Raw genomic sequence first — 23,646 nt, forward strand, 5'->3', positions numbered from 1 at the left:
GAAAAAGGATACAAGTGAACCTCTTTGCAGGACAGGAATAGAGACACAGTCGTAGAGAATGAACATGTGGACACAGTGGGGAAGGGGGAGTGGGGCGAACTGGGAGAGTAACAACGGCATGTATGACATCTGTGTGTATGATAGATGGCCGGTGGAAAACCTCTGTGTAGCACAGGAGCTCAGCGCTGTACTCTGTGATAACCTAGATGGGTGGGATGGGAGTGGGTGGGCGAGAGGGAGGCTCAAGAGGAAGGGGATATAGGTATACATATGCCTGATTCACTTTGTTACACGGCAGAAACTAGCACAACTTTATAAAGCAGTTACACTCCAGTAGTAACATTGAAAAAGCAATTATACTCCAGTAGTAACATTTTTTTAAAAAGGGTGTGCAAACATTTGTTGCTGAATGAGCAGTTATCCTTCCTTCCACAGTGCTGCAATGTTGCTTGTGCAATGACCCTCCTGCAGCTCAAAGGAAAGTCTCTTGGTGTCACGTTCAAAGGATTTCCCCTTTTTGATATTCCACAACCAGGCAGGAAGCATGCCCTTGTTAACTGGCATCTTATTTGGAGCCTCTCAGCAGCCATCGTGGGTGAAGGGTGGGGTGCTCCAGGGAGCTCATGGGAGGGAAGATTGGAGCCAAAGGACCCCCAGCGAGGGTGCAGGACCCACTCTGCCCAAGCAGGGCTTCGACCAGGATGGGAGCTCCTGTAAATGTCTCCTGCATGAAAAGAGCAGCCAGGGCTTCCCTGGGGGCTCAGTGGTAAAGAATCCACCCGCCAGTGAAGGAGACTCAAGACTGATCTCTACTAGTCTGGGAAGATCCCTCATGCCGCAGAGCCACTAAGCCTGGACACCACAACTACCGAGCCTGTGCCCAGAGCCCGGAGGCCACAACTACTGTGCCTGTGAGCTGCAACTACTACAACCCAAGCACCCTAGAGCCTGTGCTCCTCAATAAGAAAAGCCACTGTAATGAGAAGTCCGCACGCCGCAATCAGAGAGTAGCCCCCACTTGGTGCAACTAGAGAAAAAGCCCTCGCAGCAATGGAGACCCAGCACAGACAAAAATAAAAAGAGCAGCCAGATTTAGGCGACAAAAATATAGGACCCCAGTTTAATGTGAATACATTTTTGGTTAAGTAAATTCCAAATTATTTATTGTTCATCTGAAATTCAAAGTAAACCGGCTGTACACTCAGCCCCTGGCAGTCCTCTGATACAGTGCTGTGTCTGGACTCCGGACACCACACAGAGCCTCGTGTCTTCACGGGGGTCCAGGGTGATGAGAGACCACCCCTCCAGCTCCCTAGGTGACAAATGGCCTTGTTCCTTCACGCCGGGCCCCCTCCAGGCCTCAGCCCTGCCCCTCCTTCGCCCTCTCCCCAGGTCTCCCCAGGGATCGGGTCCCGTCTCAGTCCCTCCCCCGTGCTCTGAAGTCTCCCTCGTGCGCTCTCGGGTCTAACCAGGTCAACTCCAGACTCTAGCGCTGCAAACCCCAGCTTTGCTTGCAGCCTTCTTCAGCCTCCCTGTGTGTATCCTGATATAACTCACAGCCCTTAGGAAGGTCTCTCAGGGTTGGCTGGGGATTGGCAGGGACCCAGGTGTGAATGTGGCCTCAACCTACCTGTGAGACCTTGGGAAGAGAGAAAGAGGACTTTGCTTCATAGCCAAGTGGTGCTAAGCAGTGACTCCCTGAGATTTGGTAAAGCCAGGATGAGCTTGGCTGTGAAAAGGGCTTGATCAAAGCTGAGAGACATGGTGTTTGTAACCAAAGGTGGGTGTTGAAGACAAGTGAAAGGGGCCCCCTCTTGGTGCATCTTCCCTCCCGTGGGCATGACTCCAGCGTCTCTGGGGACTTGCAGGCCCTCTGAAACACCTGCAGAAGGAGGAGGAAGGGACACAGAAATGAGGGCATCAGTGGAGAACATGGTTGAGACCCATGGGAAGAGGCCAGGCCCAGGGTCAGGAGTGCAGGAGGAGCCCCCAGGGGTCAGAGAAGGAGCCCCCAGGAGGGAGGAGGTGAGACCCCATCAGCAACGCCGAGAGGAGGGAAACAGGCCTGGCCTGGGTCTGGGCCGTAATGACTCTGCTGCCAAGGCCCCAGATGCCACTTGTCACCCACGTCTTCCCTGGCACCTGCTGCACGTGGTGTGAGCCAGAGCGAGCTGGAGGGCTGATGGTTTATTGTAGATTGAGTGATTTATTAAATGGGTGATCTCTCCCCCTTTTTTAAATAGTGACATCATCGGTTGAAGAATAACTATGTCAACATCGTCCTAAGTACTTGATGTTTAACTGCCCAACGGCCCTCAGTTCAGCTCAGTTCAGTTCAGTCGCTCATTCATGTCTGACTCTCTGTGACCCCATGAATCACAGCATGCCAGGCCTCCCTGTCCATCACCAACTCCCGGAGTTTACTCAAACTCATGTCCATTGAGTCGGTGACGCCATCCAGCCATCTCATCCTCTGTGGTCCCCTTCTCCTCCTGCCCCCAATCCCTCCCAGCATCAGGGTCTTTCCCAATGAGTCAACTCTTCTCATAAGGTGGCCAAAGTATTGGAGTTTCAGCTTCAACATCTGTCCTTCCAATGAACATCCAGGACTGATCTCCTTTAGGATAGACTGGTTGGATCTCCTTGCAGTCCAAGGGACTCTCAAGAGTCTTCTCCAAAACCACAGTTCAAAAGCATCAATTCTTCGGCACTCAGCTTTCTTCACAGTCCAACTCTCATATCCATACATGACCACTGGAAAAACCATAGCCTTGACTAGACAGACCTTTGTTGGCAAAGTAATGTCTCTGCTTTTTAATATGCTATCTAGGTTGTCAGTCACTATTATTCTCCATATATTACAGGTGAGAAGCTCAAGAGCCAATCTTGTTCCCTCTGCGGCCCAAACTGGGTCAAGTGAAACGCCAACAGAGTTTTTCCCACCAGCTGCCTCTCACAGTAAGACACTACTAGTGTCCATTAAAAGAACATATGGGCTCTGAAGTTCTGGGGTTTGTCCTATCTTCTTTCTTCCCCTCTGGAATGAGGTGTGATGTCTGGAGTTAGGCAGCCATTCGAGGCCCTGAGGAGGCAAGTACTGATAGCTGAGCTGAGGGAACAGCAATAGTGGGCCATGTCTTGACAGCATCACTGAGTCGCCAAGCCAGGCCTGGACCAATCTACCTGGCCCACATGGTTTATTTTATGAAATGAGCCCTACTTCCAGCTTTTCCAGACAGCTCTGACCCTGTCCACCCTCCTTCATCCCAGCATCCTTTCCTTAGGCCCCTTGTCTTCCCATTGTTGGGTCTCAGCCCTGCTCCTCTCCTTACCTCTTCCCTCCCCCCCTCCCTCCCAGGTTACCTTCTTCTACCTGTCCTTCCTTCCCTCACATGCACCAACCCTCCCTGATTTAGTCCCTTCCTCCCTTTTCAACCATCATCATCATCTGTCCCTCATTTTCTATTGCTTCAGGTCTCACACCGAATGGTTCTGCTCCCAGCTTCTTAGAGTCACATGTTTGTGTGAGGTTGCGACACAGTTTGGGCCCCTTGTGTCAGGTTGAGACACATTTGGGGCCCTTGACACAGGATCAGAAGTCTGAGGGGAGAGACCTGGGGAGACTTTGCTGTCTGGACGCCTTGTGCAAGGCTGGCTCAGCTCAATTCAGTCCCCACAGAGTGAATGGCAGGAGAGAAATCTAGTGCCTGAGACCAGTCCTGCTTGGGTCCATGTACTGTGCAGGGGCCAGTTCATCATCTGTGCACAACAGCCCCTCCCTCTGGCTTCCTCTCCAGGGCAGTAGAAGTCGCAGTGGTGGGGGGACTGGGGTAATTCCTGGAGTTATCTAGCTGCGGATTTGAGAGTTCTCTTTCAATATTGAGACTCATTCTTTTCTTCTCTTATCGCATGGTCTGTCACTTCAAAAACAGTAGTGTTAGCAGTGTGATAGGTTGTTGATGGCTGCAGATTTTTGAATCCTAGGTTTCCCTCCTAGAAGGTTTAGCTGATTTTTACTCATACCAGCAGAAATTAGTGTGACCACTATACCTCCACCCCACCATGAATCAGATCCACTACAAAATAAAAAGGCATCTGCATCTTTGCAACTTTTAATAAACTATTTATAGTTCATGATGTATTTACTAAGGGAAAAAATCGAATGAGAGATTCTTAATATTTCATATTATTGCTTTGCATTTAAAATCAATTACAATATTCACTTATCTAAAAATCGGAAACTATTCTGATAGTATTGAATAGAATCTTACTGACGTAGATTTGAAACACAACATAGGTTTGAATGAAAAGTAAATCCACTCAGATTTTTATTTTAAAAAAGCTATTTCTTTTCAGCCATTTGCTTTTTGCTGGTCTGTTTGGATCAGTCTGGAGACAGTAGCAAATGGCATGTTTATATTTCTTAAAAGAAGGTGTTCTGTTCTGTTGTTCAACAGAGGTCTCCTGTTCTTTAGAGAGGCTGGCGTCCATCCTTCAGTTTTGCTGAGTCTAGGACGAAGCAGGGAATGAGAACGTTGGAAGAGGAAACACGGAGAGGAGGTCTGGGGAGTGCACACAGATGGGGAAGGAGGGAGGGACACAAGCCTGTGAGGAAGCAGAGGGACCCCTGGGGAAAGGAAAGAGGGATGGAGCCGGTGTCCCAGGAGGGAGCAGATCACCCTGGAGGAGGCTCCAAAAAGAGGGGACAGGCCCAGGCAGGGACGCCCCTGGTGGTTTAAGAAACTGCCTTCCAAGGCAGGGGACACGGGTTCCACCCCTGGTCTGGGAATGAAGATCCCACGGGCCTCAGGGCAGTTAAGCGCACGCCACAACCAGAGAAGTGCGCAGCCCACCCTGGAGCCGTTGCTTAGCAACAAGAGAAGCCTGTACCCCCCCCCCCCCCGCCCCGAAACTAGAGAGAAGCCCCTGCATGCTGCAATGAAGACCTTGAGTGGCCCAGACATAGATAAAGGCCCAGGGAGAGAAGAGGAGAGGAGGGGGGAGGTCCAGGGAAGCAGCCGGGAGGAACCCTCACCCTGAGAATGGCCTGCAGTTCCTCGCAGAGCTCCTGGCTCTTTGCCTCCAGCCCCTCCCAGGGCTGAAAGGGATTTCCCCGGTGGTCCACGAAGGTTTCCCAGCAGTACTCAAAGTCTGACATGGAACGGGGGAGAGAAAGGTGAGCTCCAGTCTCGGGGCGGACTTCCCCATCATCATTTCGCTGCCTCCTCTCTCTTTTCCTTTCAAGGACTTAGCTTACCCCTCAAATTCTTTCTTCTTTAAAAAATTTTTTCATTTTATTTTTAATTGAAGGGTAATTGCTTTACAATGTTGTGATGGTTTCTGCCATACACCAACATGAATCAGCCATAGGTATACACATGTCCCCTCCCTCTGGACCTTTCCTCCCATCTCCCTCCCCAATCCCATCCTCCTCAGTTGTCACGGAGTCCTGGCTTTGGATCCCTTGCGTCACATAGCAAATTTCCAGTGGCTATCTATTTTCCATATGGTAATGTACATGTTTCAATGCTACTCTGTCAAATCATCCCACCCTCTTCTTTCTCCTCTGTGTCCAAAATTCTGTCCTTTATGTTTGCGTCTCCTTTGCCTCCGTGTGAACGGGTTCATCAGTACCATCTTTCTAGATTCCATATATATGCGTTAATGTATGATATTTGTCTTTCTCTTTCTGACTTACTTCGCTCTGTATAATAGGTTCTAGAACTGAGTCAACATGTTCCTTTTTTCACCTGTGTCATCCTTGCCCAGGGGCCATGCTAATCTCTGCATCGTTCCAGTGTTTGCATATGTGCAGCTGAAGCAAGCCCTCAGATTCCTTCTTGCTAGTGGAATCTGAGCCAGCCCGTTCTCCTTCTTTCTGGAAACCTGCTAGTCCACGCACATTCACCCACCCACCGGCCCCTCCTGAACCCCCTCTGCCCCTCTGAACTCTCTCTTCCCACAGGCTCTTTCCAGAGTCTAGCCTCCCTTCTCAGGCAGCACACAAAGGCCTCTGTACCAGGGATTCCCACCCTGCCCACCTCTTTCTGGCAACTTCCCACAGGCCTATCCCTGCCACTGCCCCACCCCCAGGAGACCCCTGCCGACCCTGAAAGGTCATGATGGTGATTTGGGCCCCAGCCGCTTGCAGTTCGCGCAGGCCTCTCTGATAGCTCCCAAAACGGTTGCGGGTATAGAGGCGGGAGGCAAAGATGTGCAGGCTTATGTGGGGGTTCTCCTTCAGGAACGTAGTCAGGTTGTGGGCACAAGAGTAACAGGGACTCCAGGAGATGAAACAGGTGAGCCTGTAGTGCTGATTCTGGTCCAGATTCCTAGAACGGATCTGTTCCAGGAAGTAGAACTCCGCATGGTGGGGTCCCTGCGGTTGATCAGGACCCTACAAAAAAGAGGAAGACACGCGTCCTGTCCTTTGCTGTGTACAGGCCAGCACGGAGGGAACGACCATGGAAGGAAGGCGGGTGAGGCACTGGCCCCCAGCACGAAGTTAGTGGGGGCAAGCCTCAGCACCCAGTGAAATGCTATTTCAATGCAGGATTTACACGATCAAAGGAATGCCAAACCCCTTGAGAGACGCTGTATCCCTATGGCTCTGCAAAGCTCTGAAACTGATCAGTCTTCAGGCAGATGTTGCTGTTTCCTGCATCACAGAATTGCGTTAATTTTGATTTTTAAACTATTGAGTTTAAGCATGACTCATCTTGATTTCTGAGTTTGCTGGAGTCCCTCTTATCTTGTGCCCGTGATAGGGCCTAGTCCAGCTGTGCCGGGAGGGAGGAGGCCAGGGGAGCTCCGACACTGGCCTCTTGCCATGGAAGTGGGCATTTCCTCCCTGGAGTGATTCACTCTGCTCTCCAGCTCCTCTACGACCCTACCCCACTAAACCCAAGTGTGTGCCCAAACTTTTACAAGCTTCTGCTCTGGGCATCGCCCTGTGCTGGGCCCAGCGCAGCCCTGGACTACACACAGCTGGCAGCGGCGGGGTTGTGGTGATCAGTACCCTTGCCAGAATCTCTCAGGCAGTGGGCGGATATCTCGCCTGGCCGCCCAAGCCTGTGGTGATTGAGAGAGGATCGGGCTCTCTGGCAAGAGCCTGCCCTGGGCAGAGTCCAGGGAAGAACCCAGCCCCTTGTCCACATGCATCACCCTCCATCCCAACTCCTCCCCAGAGGCGGAGCAGGAGAGGAGTAACCAAGACACTGGACTGGAGGTGCCAGGCGCTGGGTGGCTGTGACTGGCTTCTGACACGTGGCTCAAAGCTGTCAATCACACAGAAAGGGTCCCCACCTGATTCCTGGCAGAGAGCTTGTGGGACATCCCGTGTGCCACTGACAACCCTCTACCCTGCGTGTCCCACCACGGGGAGGGCCCGCCTGCTGCGGGCGGGCTGGGTGGGTCACCTTGCTGCGCACAAATCTCTTGTACTCATCCAGAGGGATCGCAGTGTCTCCATCCAGCCTCTCCACCTCGTAGCACAGGTAGGTCTTGAAAGGCCATCGTTGATTGTTGAAGTTCTCAATGAAGGTGTATCTGTCCATCAGGTGTCTGAGGACAAAGGTGGGAGAAGTCACAAGACACGGGGCTTCCTCTGGGACTGCCCAGGGCTCCCCTCCCTGCCACAGCCCTTCCTCCTGCACCCCACATCTCTGCTGGAGCCACTAGACCTCCCTCTCTGGCCCCCGCTGGGGGCTCCTGGGGAAGTCAGGGTCTCCCCGCAGGAGCAGTGCAGGGTGCTCAGAGCCCCGATGATGACCCAGTCCTCCGCCTGGAGTCTGACTGGACACGGCCTCTCAGTGCCACTCTGCCCCCATCCTGGGTCCCTTGTCGTATGGTATCCGGCCCCGCTCTGCTGGGCCCCATGAATCAACTTCTTTACCGTCCCTGGCTCCGAGTCCTCTGATTCTATGCTCAGTCACAGCCTGTGGCCTCCTCCTTGAAGGTGTCCAAGCGGCAGGAGCCTTATATACCATCAGAGCGCCTGGAAGCTGTTGTGTCAGCGGGGTTGGGCCTCACCCCTTCCTGAACTCGGGCCACTCATGCCACCCGTGAACTTCCCCACCCAGAGTCACACCTTCGTGGACAGCTTCGGTTTCCATTTCCCTGTTCTGACAAAGGCCCTACCTGATGCCACCGGGACTGACCATGGACCAGTGCGGTCTGGGAGGGTGTGTGGGAGGTCATCTGGGAAGCAGCGGCCAATCAGGCAGGCAGTGAGGGGACACTCCCGAGTAGGAGATGGCATCTGCATGAGGACCTGGGTCGCAGAGACTAGGCTGGGTCCCCGAGAATCTCCCCACCACTGTGCCCCAGTTCTTGCCTTCCAGGGACGGAAGATGTGGTCCTGATTCAAACCCAGCCCTGCTCTCGCATCCCCAGTGTCTCCTCCCATCACCCAATCCACCAAGTGCTCCTGTTCTCCCACCTTCACCCCCAGGTTTCTGAGGGAGGGTCTCTGGTGCCTGAAAGCTGGTGCTGGGGGCAGAGGATGGCCTGAAGAGTCTGGGGCTCCTGTTGCTCAGCCCCTGTGCCCTGGAGGACCCTCAGAGTACTGAGCCCCCAAATCTGCCCCACCCTTTCCCAGGTGGCTCTAGCAGCCAGATGCCAGGATCTCTCTGAGCTCAGCCCAGCATCAATTGCCCCTCAAGGCTGGGCGGGAGCATCTTGTGGGCAGACCAAGGCAGGGGTCCATCTCAGGGAGGGCACCCGGCTCCCGCATCCCCAGGGGAGGTCTCCCGGCAAGTGTAGCTCCTCATCCAGTAGCTTTGAGGTCTCTTCTAGAATGTTCTCCAACACCGCCTCCTTCCTCACCCTCCATACCCCAGCCTAGCCAGGCATCCCTGGACCTTCTGTTCCCTGCTGAGGCCTAGCTGCCCCTCTCCAATGCAGACAAGCCAACCTAGCTTGTTTCCACATCTGGGGGGTGGGGGGAGAGGGGTCCAGGTGCCAGTGACCGACCAGCACACAGCACAGGCAGCTAAGAGAATCCATGTTTGGTGAAGTTTGGAGGGTTATCAGAGGTGGCAGTGTTTGACTTTCTCGCCAACATTTTCAGTCTTGAGTCACCCGAGTCACAGAGAGAAGAGATAAGAGGATGAGGAGCTATTAACTCAGATCTGGGTGGGCCTCACCCCTCTCTTCTCCCACTGCGCCTGCCAGCACCCTCTCACATGCTCTCCCTGGAGCCCAAGGCCCTTGGGGCAGCAGGAGCCCCAGGACCAGCACACCCCCTCGCCATCTCCCTGAGGCCAGGGAGATGCTGGTTTGGTAAAGGCCTTAGTAGAACCTAGTGATGAACATCCGGACCCAAAATAGCGCCCGACACCACTGATGTGATGATGAGATGAAAATGTGCAGCTCACCTCCATGAGGTGAGAAGAGGGAAGAAAAGACGTCCTGTCCTTTCTGGGGCGCAACAGCCCCTCCTCTATGTCTGCCTCCATCACATAGAGTGAAAATGTGGGAACATTCCCCCATGCTGCTGGAGATCTCCACCCAAGTGTGGGGAGATCCCAGAAGGGAAGGCAGGACCTCGGTCCCCCCGGAGAGGGGTGGGTGCATGCAAGGAGCATGAGCTCCCTGGCAGGCGAAGGTTTTGTCCGGTTCCACCACCAGGAAAACTGGGAACAGGGCCAGATGCCCTGGGGGAGCCCAGATTGAGGCTGGAGAGACAGACTGGGCCAAAGGACCCCAGGGAGGGGGCAGGGTGGCTCAGCCTGAGTGCCCTGGGACTGGGGTGGATGACCCTGGCAGTGCCAGCCAGGCTGCCCTGTGAAAGTTCCCAGCTCTGGCCTCCTGTGGGTGCCCTTCACTCCCTGGAGCAGGATGGAGGACGGGCTGCCTGTGCCTGGGTCTCAGCAGGGTTCTCAAACACCTCCGGGGTCCCTGTGTCGTGGGTGAAACCCTGAGACCAGAGCCTGGGGAGATGGGCCCCTGGAGAGGGGGCCCTGGGGAGGTGGGGAGGGTCTGTTTGGAACCCTCCCTTTGACAGCACAGGGTGGGGGCCCTTCTCCCAGTGTCAGCCCACCTGTGCACCTGTTGCCCCCTTTGCCCCGAGGGACTACACCTCTGGATTTGGGGGTCATTTTCAAGAATGGAGGGGGTGGCTGTTGTCAGAGCCCAGGAGCCAAAACCGAAACTGATAAGGAGTTTCCGTCTGCCAACCACCCTTGGGCAGTGACGAAATTCTCTGATCTTGGTCAGCGCTGGGAAAACCGGACACTGTTTCCCTTTTGTCAAGTCACTCTGTGTGTCTTTAGGTTTTCCTTTCGGGTCAGGGCCGTGGTTGGGCTGTTTGCTCAGGCACAGTTGTGTGCCAGGCCTGGTCTTGATCATATACGCAGTTCCTGGGGTCCCACAGCACACCCTAAGGTGGGCCCTTCAGCTGTAGTCAAGCAAACTGGCTACACGTCCCCAGTGGCTCAGACGGTAAAGCATCTGCCTGCAGTACAGGAGACGCAGGTTCGATCCCTGGGTCAGGAAGATCCCCTGGAGAAGGAAATGGCAACCCACTCCAGCATCCTTGCCTGGAAAATTCCCATGGACGGAGGAACCTGGCGGGCTACAGTCCATGGGGTTGCAAAGAGTCGGACACGACTGGGCGACTTTACTTCCAGGCAGGAAGCAATGCAGAAGGCCCCGGGGCAGGCCCCCGAGCCAGACCAGACACTCTGGGCCCAGCACTGTGGTCCGTCTGCTCCCTGAGACTTCTGCTCCAGGACTCCCCCCTGGGCAGGGTCAGGGGGAGGACTCTGCCTCTCGATGGCTGCTCCTCTTCCTCGGCCCCTCTCTCTGGGCACAGCCTTGAACACCTGCCCCTTCCCCAGCTCCTTCCCCAGGAACTGGCCCTGTCCTGGGTCTCAGCCCACCCCTTCTGCTGAGGTCCCCTGTGCACCCCCCGCATGCAGGATAAACCAGAGTGTAGGAGTTCAGGTGGATTATTTGTGGTTTGAGTGATATATTGGAGGAGGGCGCTCTCCACTTGTTAAAAAAAAAATCAACATAACATCAACAATATTACACAGTCCTAATGTGTCCATTCACATGGTCATCTAACTGTCACAGGAGCCCCCATGGTGGGTCACTGTCCATGTCTCTATGTTTCAGGGAAGGATCTCAAGGGCTGGAGGTGAAGTCCTGTCCAAGGTCCCAGAGCATGAAGGGGGCCAGACCCAGAGTCAAGTTCTTCTGACTCTGAAGCATCCCCCATAGAAAGCTGATGCAGCTGCTCAGACACCGAGGGAGTGGGAGGGGAAGGAGGGTCTTCCCAGGAGTCTGGGGGCGGGAGCTACAGGTGAGGTGTGTGGCCAGAGCAGGACCAGACCTAGCGAGAAGTACCAGGCTGGGGGCGAGTGCTGGGGATGCCTAGAGGGAGAGGCAGGCAGGCTGGCGGGCCTCAGTGAGGGAGGAGAAGTGGGGTCTCAGAATGAGTGTTGCTGCTATTCAGTCATTCAGTCGTGTCCAACTCTTTGCGACCCCCGTGGCCTGTAGCAACCAGTCCTCCTGCCCCTCACCATCTCTTGGAGTTGGCTCAGACTCATGTCCTTTGAGTCGGTGGTGCCATCCAACCATCTCATCCTCTGTCATCCCCTTCTCCTCCCGCCTTCAATCTTTCCCAGCATCAGGGTCTTTTCCAGTGAGGAGGCTCTTGGCATCAGGTGACCAAAGTATTGGAGCTTCAGCTTCAGCATCAGTCCTTCCAATGAATATTCAGGGTTGGTTTCCTTTAGGATTGACTGGTTTGGTCTCCTTGTTGTCCACGGGACTCTCAAGAGCCTTCTCCAGCATCAATTTTTCAGTGCTCAACCTTCTTTATGGTCCAACTCTCACAACCATACATGACTCCTGGAAAAACCATAGCTTTAACTGTATGTGCCTTTGTTGGTAAAGTGTGGTCTCCACTTTTTAATACACTGTCTAGGTTCGTCATAGTTTTTCTTCCAAGTAGCAAGCATCTTTTTATTTCATGGTGACACTCAACATCTACAGTGATTTTGGAGCTCCCCCCAAATAAAATCTGTCACTGTTTCCCCTTTTATTTGCCATGAAGTTATGGGACTGCATGCCATGGTCTTAGTTTTCTGTATGTTAAGTGTTAAGCCACCTTTTTCACTCTCTTCTTTCACTTTCTTCAGGAAGCTCTTCAGTTCCTCTTTACCTTCTGCCATTAGGGTGGTGTCATTTGCATACCTGAGGTTTGTGATTCTCCCAGCCTGGCATTTCACATGATATACTCTGCATATAAGTTAAATAAGGAGGGTGACAGTGTATAGCATTAAAGTTCTCTTTTCCTAATTTTGAACCAGTATGTTTTTCCATGTCAGGTTCTAACTGTTGTTTCTTGACCCACCTACAGGTTTCTCAGGAGACAAGTAAGGTGGTCTGGTATTCCCATCTCTTTAAGAATTTTCCACAATTTGTTGTGATCCATATAGTCAAAGTCTTTAGCACAGTCAGTGAAGTGGAAGCAGATATTTTTCTGGAATTCCCTTGCTTTCTCCATGATCCAACAAAACGTTGGCAATTTGACCTCTGGTTCCTCTGCCTTTTCTAAACCCAGCTTGAACATCTGGAAGTTCTTGGTTCATATACTGCTGAAGCCTAGCTTGAAGGATTTTGAGCATAACCTTATTAGCATGTGAAATGAGTGCAATTGTCCAGAGTTTGAACATTCTTTGGCACTGCCCTTCTTTGGGATTGTAATGAAAATTGACCTTTTCCAGTCCTGTGGTCACTGCTCTGTTTTCCAAATTTGCTGTCATATTGAGTGCAGAACTTTAGCAGCATCATCTTTTTAGGATTTTAAATAATTCAGCTGGAATTCCATCACTTCCATTAGCTTTGTTTTTAGTAATGCTTCCTAAGGCCCACTTAACTTCACACTCCAGGATATCTGGCTCTAGTTATGACCACACCATCATAGTTATCCTGGTCATTAAGACCTTTTTTGTGTAGTTCTTCTGTGAATTCTTGCCACCTTTTCTTTTTTTAAAAATGTAATTAATTTATTTTAATTGGAGGCTAATTACTTTACGATATTGTAGTGGCTTTCACCATACATCAACACGAATCAGCTATGGGGGGACACGTGTCCCCCATCTTGAACCCCCTTTGCCACCTCTTCTTAATCTCTTCTGCCTCCGTTAGGTCCTTGCCATTTCTGTCCTTTATTGTGTCCGTCTTTGCATGAAATGTTCCCTTGATATCTCTAATTTTCTTAAACAGATCTCTAGTCTTCCCCATTCTATTGTTTTCCTTTACTTCTTTGCGTTGTTCATTGAAGAAGGCCTTCTAATCTCTCCTTGCTATTCTCTGGAACTCTGATTCAGTTGGGTGTATCTTTCCCTTTCTCCCTTGCTTTTTGCTTCTCTTCTTTCCTTAGCTATTTGTAAAGCTTCCTCAGACAACCACTTTGCCTTCTTGCATTTCTATTTCTTTGGGACAGTTTTGGTCACTGCCTCTTGTTAAATATTACAAACCTCCATCCATAGTTCTTCAGGCACTCTACTGGATCTAATCCCTTGAATCTATTTGTTACCTCCACTATATAATCATAAAAGATTTGATTTAGGTCGTACCAGAATGGTCTGTTGGTTTTCCCTACTTTCTTTAATTTAAGTCTGAATTTTGCAATAAGGAGTTCATGATCTGAGTCATAGTCAACTCCAGGTCTTGTTTTTGCTGACCATGCAGAGCTTCTCCATCTTCAGCTGTAAAAAATATAGTCAATTTGATTTCAGTATTGACCATCTGGTGATGTCCACATGTAGAGTCATCTCTTGTGTTGCTGGAAACGGGTGTTTGCTGTGACCGATGTGTTCTCTTGACAAAACTCTTGTTAACCTTTGCTCTGCTTCATTTTGTACTCCAAGGCCAAACTTGCCTGTTCCTCCAGGTATCTCTTGACTTCCTACTTTTGCATTCCAATCTCCTATGATTGAAAGGTCGTCTTGTTTTGTTGTTAGATCTAGAAGGTCTTGCAGGTCTTCAAGGTCAGAAGCTTCAAGTCAACTTCAGTTTCTTCAGCATCAGTGGTTGGGGCATAGGTTTGGATTACTGTGATGTTGAATGGTTTACGTTGGAAACGAACCGAGATTGTTCTATCATTTTTGAGACTGCACCCAAGTACTGCATTTTGGACTCTTCTGTTGACTATGAGGACTACTCCATTTCTTCTAAGGAATTCTTGCCCATAGCAGTCGATATAATGATCATCTAAATTAAATTCACCCATTCCCATCCACTTTAGTTCACTGACTCCTAAAATGTCAATGTTCATTCTTGCCATCTCCTGCTTGACCACGTCAAATTTACCTTGATTCATGGACCTGACATTCCAGATTCCTATGCAATACTGTTCTTTATAGTGTCGGATTTTACTTTCATCATCAGACACATCCACAGCTGAGCGCTGTTTCCACTTGGGCCCAGCCACTTCTTTCTGGAGCTGTTAGTAATTGCCTTTCACTCTTCCCCAGTAGCATATTGGACCCCTTCCGAGATGGGGGGCTCATCTTTCAGTGTCATATCTTTTTGCCTTATCATACTGTTCATGGGGTTCTTGTGGCAAGAATATTGGAGTGGGTTGCCATTGCCTTCTCCGGTGGACCATGTTTTGTCAGAACTCTCCACTGTGACCCATCCGTCTTGGGTGGCCTTGCATGGCATATCTCATAGTTTCATTGAGTTGCACAAGCCCCTTCGCCATAACAAGGCTGTGATCTGTGAAGGGGTCAAAATGAATAGAAACTGTAAGTCAATGGGTTTCCCATCAGCTGCCTCACAGTAGATAAGGACAGTTATCCTTCAGAAGGACGGACAGGTGCCAAGGTCCGGGCTTTGCTCTGGGGTGAGACTGATGCCTGGAGGTGGGGAGTCATCCAGAAGCCTGATGACACCAGCAGAAGGGGTTAGGCTTGGGGATCTGAGCTGGGGGAGCAGGTGAGGACACCTGAATACCAACAGGACTGCGTGCTGCTGTGTGCGCTTAGTCGCTCACTCGTGTCCAACTCCTTGCAACCCCCTGGACTGTAGCCCACCAGGGTCCTCGGTCCATGGGATTTCCCAGGCAAGAATACTGGAGTGCGTTGCCATTTCCTCCTCCAGGGGACCTTTCCGATCCAGGGATCGAAGCCCTGTGCCTTCTGCATTGGCAGGCAGAATCTTTACCACGGGAAGACCTGGAAATCTCAACAGCATTGCTGACTGTATGAAATGAACATTTCTGGGCACAAAGAAGAGAGCCTGAGAGAGAACGTTTGCGCGGCACAGAGTGAATGTGCAGTACACTCACGCTGTCATGATCAGCAGACAGCCGTCTCCTTCCCAGAGCCTGGGATGGAAGCCAACTTCTGCTAACCAACCCTGACTGGTACATCACCCCTGAAAACCTTTGCAAGGTGTTGAATTTGCACACATGCTGAGCACCTGCTGTATGCACAGCAGAGGGAGCTGCAGTGGATCCAAAAATCGATCCAAGAGTTCACGGACCTGAGGTCTCAATCTCTACCCTAGGTGGTGCTCACTCACCTAGAGCCCAGTGATGGGGGCCAGCCACAGCTGTCTGGAATAGCATCAGGTTGTCTGAGCCTGAGAAAAAGAAACAGCCTCTGGGTGCTTTCCTCAGAGGACTCAGGTGGGCGTGGCGGGGTGGGGGGTTCCTACGTGGAGTGTGTGTGGTCAGACTCCTCTGAGAAGCAAAGGAAGCCAGGTATGCTAGATGGATCCACAGGTTTCTCTCTCTCTGACCTCCTGTGTCTCTCTGGAGCAGGTGAACACTGGCAAAGTGTATAGGGTCAATAATATAGGCCATTTGTCAAGTGTTTGCTCAGTTCTAAGGATCACCTGCTGGTATGTGACAGAGTCACAGGGGGCCCTGAAGACACACTGGTGGGTGGCCAAGAGGGAGGGTCCTGAGGAGGGAGAATGTGCCAGTGCAGAAAAGAGAGCGGGACCCCTGCATGTACCCTGTATCAGCCGACAGCCTTTCCTCCGAGCTACCTCAAGGCTGGACACCTTGCCTCCATCTTTGGGCCGTGATCCCTGGGGGTGACATCTCATGTCCCGCCCCCCACGATGTCCTGGAACACCAGAAACCACACAATGACAAAAAAAGAAAAGAAAAAAGAAAAACAGGTCTTGCACATAGTTTGCCAGAGTAAAGAGACACAGCCACGCCTGGCTCAGACACACAGCACCCGTAATCCCTTACTCACGGAATTGACAAAAAGAAACTTCCTGGGGTTCCCCAGGCACACCCAGACTATCTCAGCTCTGAGCCAAATCAGAGGATTGTGACACATCTCATGCATGTTTGGTGGGGGAACTTCGTCACCGGTATCTCCTTTGGTTTCAATTCCTGGGCTCTTGACAGCAGCCCTCCTCCATTCCTCGAAGCAAGTGACCAAAACAATCCACAAGGGGTAGTCCTTCTGGGCAAAGAGAGCCACGCAGATGGAGACTAGGTGGGCTTACACTAGGAGAAGGGCCCCCACCCCGGGCTGTGAGAGCACCGGTCCCAGGCAGACCTGTCTGCATCTCCCCAGGGTCCCCGTTCCCAGGGTCCAGTCCTCCCAGGTCCTGCTCTCAGAACCTGTTAGACCACCTTGTTCTCAGGGACCCAGCCTGGGTTCTGCAACCCGGGTCCTCATAGAGATGCCATCTCCTGCTCAGAAGGACTGGAGGCGCGGGGTGCGCAGGGTCTGCTCAGCGTGCAGACTGTGACCCGGCAAGCGTGGGTGCTGCTCAGGACACCCCACTCCCCGGGTCCGTTCTCACCCAGAAACCACCTGCCACAAAAGTGGGGGCTGAGCCACCACCCGGAGGACCACGTCTGTTCTCCAGGGGCCCAGGTCTAGTGGACAGAGTGGACAGAGGGGCCTCAGCCCAGGGGTGGGGTGGGGGTGGAGGGCACCCTCCTGGAGGAGGAGCACCCTCCTGGAGGAGAAGCACCCACCCGAGGAGGAGGGCGACGCTGTGCTGAGTGTCCACCCCGAGGATGGAGGTGAGCAGCGTGGTTCTCAGTGCGGGCGGCCAGGCTGGGATTCGGGGCGCAACCAGCTCCCTGGGAGGGAGCGCAGGGCCAGGACCTGGGGGTCTGAGAGGAGCAGGATGGGAAGTCAATAGGACAAAGGGGCAGCCCCTTGGGGACGAACAGGGCCAGCTAGGGGCTGGAATACACAGTCCCCACATTCCTCAAGCCTGGAGGGGGCGGGAAGAGCATAGTTGGCTGGGCCTCTGAGGCAGATATATGTCCCACAGCCAGCTGTCCTTGTGCCATTCCGGCCAAGCCCAGTGCCTTTGGGGGCCTTTCTCCTCTCCTCTGTGTATTGGTTGGGGGGGGTGGAAATCTCCATGTCCCAGCTGCTGACCTTGCATGGGGGCGCTCCTAAGGAGAGCTCAGCCCATGGATGTCCTTTCTCCTCTCTTCCCCAAGGATAAAGTCGGCTGCCTGCCTATAGGACCAGCTTCTCTCCTCCCCACCGCTCATCCCCCAGGACCACCAGCCCCGTGGGCCCTGGGGAGCCCGGGCCGGGCCATGGCCCATGCTGGCTGCTGCAGGAGGCTCAGCAATGGGTTGTCATGGAGCTTGTCCTCTGGGAGACAGACCCTATCCTTTGGCCTGTCCCCTCACTGCCTGCCTGGCTGGTCCCTGCTGCCCCGATGACCGCGCTGTCCCAGACCTCACTGGTCCATGGTCAGCCTGGGGGCATCCAGGTAGGGCCTTTGTCAAAATGGGGAGGTGGAAACCTCTTCATATGAGAATGGGCCAAACTGAAGGGAGCGGGGATCCCTGGCTGATGTGGGTGAGAGGCGGCACGGAGCTGGGGGCTGTGGTCCTCGTGGGTGGATGGATGGCTGCCGGAGGGGGAACAGGTTGTGGAAAGTGATTTCCTCACTTCTCACAGCAGCACCAGCCTTCAGGGAGCATCAGATGAGCCCCCAAATTTATTATGGAATGAAAGATGTCACATATAAAGGTGTTCATACTGATGCCATCTATATGAAGTTCAAAACCAGGCAAAGTCAATCTATGATCATAGATAGTCCCAATATGGGTTCCCTCTGGACAAGGCCCAGCTGGGGGGAGGACCTGAGGGATCCCCCATTTGGGATTCTGGGAACAGCCCCACCTCAGTCTGGTTGGTGGTTGCACTGCCTAGAAACCTACGATTTTGCACTTAACTGTAAATTATACGCCAATTTTTTTAAAAAGGAAAAAAATTCACAAAGCCTACATTTTTAACAAGGAAAAAGTTTTACTAAAAAACTCAAATATAATATCCCAAATAAACTGATAGACAGGAATGCAAAACAAATTCAAACGGAATCACCATGATAGCTCTTAGGGTTTTGTTTTGTTTTGTTTTCAATGAGAAAAGAAGGCAGGGGAGGTATTTATCTCCAAAAGACAGACTAAATGTGGTTGAAAATGAAGAAGTGAGGGACAAATGGGGAAGTGGTATGAGGTAATCCTTACACTATCCTAAAAAACAGAAAAGCTATAAAGCCTCTGTAATCAAAAGCATGTGATGTGAGCCAGGACCAGAAATGGAGAGCAGGAAAATACCACAAAGGAGGATGTTTGGGAACCTAGTTGTTGACAAAAGTGGAGTGGCAATTCACCAAGGGCAAGGTGGGCACCATTCATTTGACGCTGTCAACTGGACGGGAGATGAATTCTTATGGCATCTTCACTGTGACGCGAGACTGACCCCTCTGCCATGCCATTGCTCCGCTTCGACTCTGTCAGCCCCCTCCCCTCCCCATTCCAACCTTCCCTTAGCCAACAGGAGCAGAAAGCCCCCTCCCCACTTCCCCACCTGCCTCCCTCGGTACCCTCATTCATTCAGCCAACACCAATTTTATTGAGCACCTTCCAGCGCCATGTACTATTCTAGGGGCTGGGGTTAATTGAGAAAAAGAGACAGGAATCCTGGCTCTGTGGTCGGCCACAGTCTGTCTTCCCGTTCAAAGTCCAACCTTCCATCTGTGCTCCGGGGCTCATGCCTTCCCTTTTCCAGTGGATTTCTCTTCCATGGTTTTTGGCATCGTGCCCTGCACTGCTGGATTATTCCCATCAGCAAACCGCATGCTCAGATATCTCCCACCTTGAAAAACAAAACATCTCCTTTGAGTCACGTCTCCCTGCATTCTCTTCATTGCTTCATGGAGAAAAATAGCTGTAAATAAACACATGTCTGTCCAAGAGTGTTCTGCATGTTCTGTTCTGTATGCTCTGCTTCCCGCCACCTGTCTGCTTTCCTCCAATGACGGTCCCTGTCCCCCATCATTTCAGGGAGGCTGCTCTCGACAAGGTCACCCATGAGCCCCATGTTGCCAGAAGAAAGGGATATTTCAGGACTTCCTTGGTGGCCCAGTGGCTAAGACTCTGCGCTTCCACTGCAGGTGGCACAGGTTTGATCCCTGGTCAGGGAACTAAGATCCCACACACCGCACGGCACGGCCCAAAGAGAAAAAGAGGAAGAAAGGGGGTATTTTTCACTGCCCTTCTTGCCCCTCCACCCAGCAGCAAGTGACACAGCTGAACACACTGCCTTCTTGAAACTCTCTCCTCACCCGCTATAGTAACAATCCTGTCCCATGGTGTTCCTCCACCTTCTATTTCCCAGTTCCCCTCTTCTCCTGGATGATCTGGATCCTCCATCCTCCATGCATCCCACCATCTTTCTGGGAGACACAGCCTGCACTCGGGCACACGGCCCACATCTCCAGTCCTGCTGCTCCCCCGAGTTGGACACTCAGGTACCAGCCTCTTACCGGATATCTGCCCTCGGACATCTGATGGGCACTGCACACTTAACCTGCCCAGTAGAACTCTGTGTGGGGTATTTCGCCCTAAAGCTCACTTTTCTCAGATTTCCCCAGCTCTGTACAGGATGTCACCACTTAACCCAGCAAGCAGTGAGACTGCGCCGAAACCCAAAGGCCTATCTTCAGTCCTCCTTTTCCTAACATCTAACCCATAGTGTATATTCTCAGTTCCTCAGTCGTGTCTGACTCTGTGACCCCATGGACTGTAGTCTGCCAAGCTCCTCTGTCCACGGGATTTCCCAGGCAAAAATACTGGAGTGGGTTGCCATTTCCCTCTTCAGGGGATCTTCCCAGTCCAGGGATGGAACCCTCATCTCCTGCATTGGTAGGCAGATTCTTTCCCACTGAGCCACCTGGGAAGCCCAACCCATAACCAAGTCCTGCTAATCCGTGTTACCTCTAAACTCACCCTGTCAATCTCCACCCCCATGGTCTTCAATGTCACCTCTCTCTGGGCTGACTGGACAACCTCTGGCTTCCACTCTTCCTCCCTCTATCAGCGTCCTCAGAGCCCTTGGAGGGAGGCTTTAAACAGGAGGCAAGGCACCTTGATTCAGCTCCTTACCCCTTCAACACACACACACACAAACACACATAGTCTTTTTTTTTTTTCCTGCGACACTGCACGGCGTATGGGATCTTAGACCAGGGATCGAACTCATGCCCCCTGCAGTGGAAGCGTGGAGTCTTAACCGCTGGACCACCAAGTCCCACAGTCTTGTACTTAGTATACGATCTAAACTTCTGCTTATGACCAGCTCCCACAACCTCCCTGCCCCAACTCTTTGCTCCTCAGACACAATTTTCTTTTCTCTTCCTGCCTCAGGGCTTTTGCACTTGACTTATCTTTGCCTGGAAAGCCCTTCCCCCAAAGTCCTCCCAGGGCTAACTTTTCCTCCTCCTTTCTGTCTCGGTACAGCAGGTACCAGCTATTTAAACAGCTTCCCACCACAGCTTGTCTAACTCAATGAAACTAACCCATGCCTCGTGGGACCACCCAAGATGGGCGGGTCATGGTGGAGAGGTCTGACAGACCTCCACTTCTCCACTGGAGAAGGGAATGGCAAACCACTTCAGTATTCTTGCCTTGAGAACCCCATGAGCAGTATGAACAGGCAAAAGGATAGGACACTGAAAGATGAACTCCCCAGGTCGGTAGGTGCCCAATATGCTACTGGAGATCAGTGGAGAAATAACTCCAGAAAGAATGAAGGGATGGAGCCAAAGCAAAAACAACACCCCGTTGTGGATGGGACTGGTGATAGCAGCAAGGTCTGATGCTGTAAAGAGCAATATTGCACAGGAACCTGGAATGTCAGGTCCATGAATCAAGGCAAATTGAAAGTGGTCAAACAAGAGATGGCAAGAGTGAACGTTGACATTCTAGGAATCAGCGAACTAAGAGGGACTGGAATGGGTGAATTTAACTCAGATGACCATTATATCTACTATTGTGGGCAGGAATCCCTTAGAAGAAATGGAGTAGGCATCATAGTCAACAAAAGAGTCCAAAATGCAGTATTTGGATGCAATCTCAAAAACAACAGAATGATCTCTGTTCGTTTCCAAGGCAAACCATTCAATATCACAGTAATCCAAGTCTATGCCCTGACCAGTAACAGTGAAGAAGCTGAAGTTGAACAGTTCTATGAAGACCTACAAGATCTTTTAGAACTAACACCCAAAAAAGATGTCCTTTTCGTTATAGGGGACTGGAATGCAAAAGTAGGAAGTCAAGAAATACCTGGAGTAACAGGCAAATTTGGCCTTGGAGTACAGAATGAAGTAGGGCAAAGGCTAATAGAGTTTTGCCAAGAGAATGCACTGGTCATAGCAAACACCCTCTTCCAACCACATAAGAGAAGACTCTACACATGGACATCACCAGATGGTCAACACCGAAATCAGATTGATTATATTCTTTGCAGCCAAAGATGGAGAAGCTCTATACAGTCAGCAAAAACAAGACCGGGAGCAGACTATGGCTCAGATCATGAACTCTTTATTGCCAAATTCAGACTTAAATTGAAGAAAGTGGGGGAAACCACTAGACCATTCAGGTATGACCTAAATCAAATCTCTTGTGATTATACAGTAGAAGTGAGAAATAGATTTAAGGGACTAGATCTGATAGACAGAGTGCCTGATGAACTATGGACGGAGGTTTGTGTCACTGTACAGGAGACAGGGATCAAGACCACCCCCAAGAAAAAGAAATGCAAAAAAGCAAAATGGCTCTATGAGGAGGCCTTACAAAGAGCTGTGAAAAGAAGGGAAGCGAAAAGCAAAGGAGAAAAGGAAAGATATACCCATTTGAATGCAGAGTTTCAAAGAATAGCAAGGAAAGATAAGAAAGCCTTCCTCAGTGATCAATGCAAAGAAATAGAGGAAAACAATAGAATGGGAAAGAATAGAGATCTCTTCAAGAAAATTAGAGATACCAAGGGAACATTTCATGCAAAGATGGGCTCAATAAAGGACAGAAATGGTAGGGACCTAACAGAAGCAGAAGACATTAAGAAGAGGTGGCAAGAATACACAGAAGAACTGTACAAAAAAGATCTTCATGACCCAGATAATCACGATGGTGTGATCACTGACCTAGAGCCAGACATCCTGGAATGTGAAGTCAAGTGGGCCTTAGGATGCACCACTATGAACAAAGCTAGTGGAGGTGATGGAATTCCAGTTGAGCAATTTCAAATCCTGAAAGATGACAATGTGAAAGTGCTGCACTCAATATGCCAGCAAATTTGGAAAACTCAGCAGTGGCCACAGGACTGGAAAAGGTCAGTTTTCATTCTAATCCCAAAGAAAGGCAATGCCAAAGAATGCTCAAACTGCTTCACAATTGCACTCATCTCACACGCTAGTAAAGCAATGCTCAAAATTCTCCAAGCCAGGCTTCAGCAATATGTGAACTGTGAACTTCCAGATGCTCAAGCTGGTTTTAGAAAAGGCAGAGGAACCAAAGATCAAATTGTCAACATTCGTTGGATCATCAAAAAAGCAAGAGAGTTCCAGAAAAACATCTACTTCTGCTTTATTGACTATGCCTTTGACTGTGTGCATCACAACCAACTGTGGGAAATTCTTAAAGAGATGGGAATACTAGACCATCTTACCTGCCTCCTGAGAAATCTGTATGCAGGTCAAGAAGCAACAGTTAGAACTGAACATGGAACAACAGACTGGTTCCAAATAGGGAAAGAAGTATGTCAAGGTTGTATATTGTCACCCTGCTTATTTAACTTATACGAAGAGTTCAGTTCAGTTCAGTTGCATCATGAGAAATGCTGGGCTGGAGGAAGCACAAGCTGGGATCAAGATTGCCGGGAGAAATATCAAAAACCTCAGATATGCAGATGACACCATCCTTATGGCAGAAAGTGAAGAAGAACTAAAGAGCCTCTTGAAGAAAGTAAAAGAGGAGAGTGAAAAAGTTGGCTTAAAGCTCAACATTCAGAAAACTAAGATCATGGCTTCCAGTCCCATCATTTCATGGCAAATAGATGGGGAAACAGTGGAAACAGTGTCAGACTTTATTTTTCTGGGCTCCAAAATCACTGTAGATGGTGATTACAGCCATAAAATTAAAAGATGCTTGCCTTGGAAGGAAAGTTATGACCAACCTAGACGGCATATTAAAAAGCAGAGATATCCCTTTGTCAACAAAGGTCCATCTAGTCAAGGCCATGTTTTTTCCAGTGGTCAAGTATGGATGTGAGAGTTGGACTACAAAGAAAGCTGAGCACCGAAGAATTGATGTTTTTGAATTGTGGTGCTGGAGAAGACTCT

At 50.9% G+C, this 23,646-nt stretch overlaps 1 protein-coding gene and 1 pseudogene across 1 annotated transcript; both read right to left on the reverse strand.

Annotated features, from left to right (window-relative positions):
• Positions 1-4,172: 4,172 nt before the first annotated feature.
• Positions 4,173-8,004, reverse strand: APOBEC3A (apolipoprotein B mRNA editing enzyme catalytic subunit 3A). The gene is made up of 5 exons (XM_043882025.1): positions 7,895-8,004; positions 7,419-7,563; positions 6,109-6,397; positions 5,036-5,151; positions 4,173-4,509 (listed from the first exon to the last, which is right to left on the reverse strand). The coding sequence occupies exons 2-5, from the start codon at positions 7,554-7,556 to the stop codon at positions 4,495-4,497; spliced, it is 558 nt and encodes a 185-aa protein (XP_043737960.1). The 5' UTR covers positions 7,557-7,563; positions 7,895-8,004; the 3' UTR covers positions 4,173-4,494.
• On the reverse strand, positions 5,729-5,824 carry LOC122680899 (annotated as a pseudogene).
• Positions 8,005-23,646: the final 15,642 nt, after the last annotated feature.

This window comes from Cervus elaphus, chromosome 22 (assembly GCF_910594005.1).
Source record: "Cervus elaphus chromosome 22, mCerEla1.1, whole genome shotgun sequence".
Classification (NCBI taxonomy): Eukaryota; Metazoa; Chordata; class Mammalia; order Artiodactyla; family Cervidae; genus Cervus; species Cervus elaphus.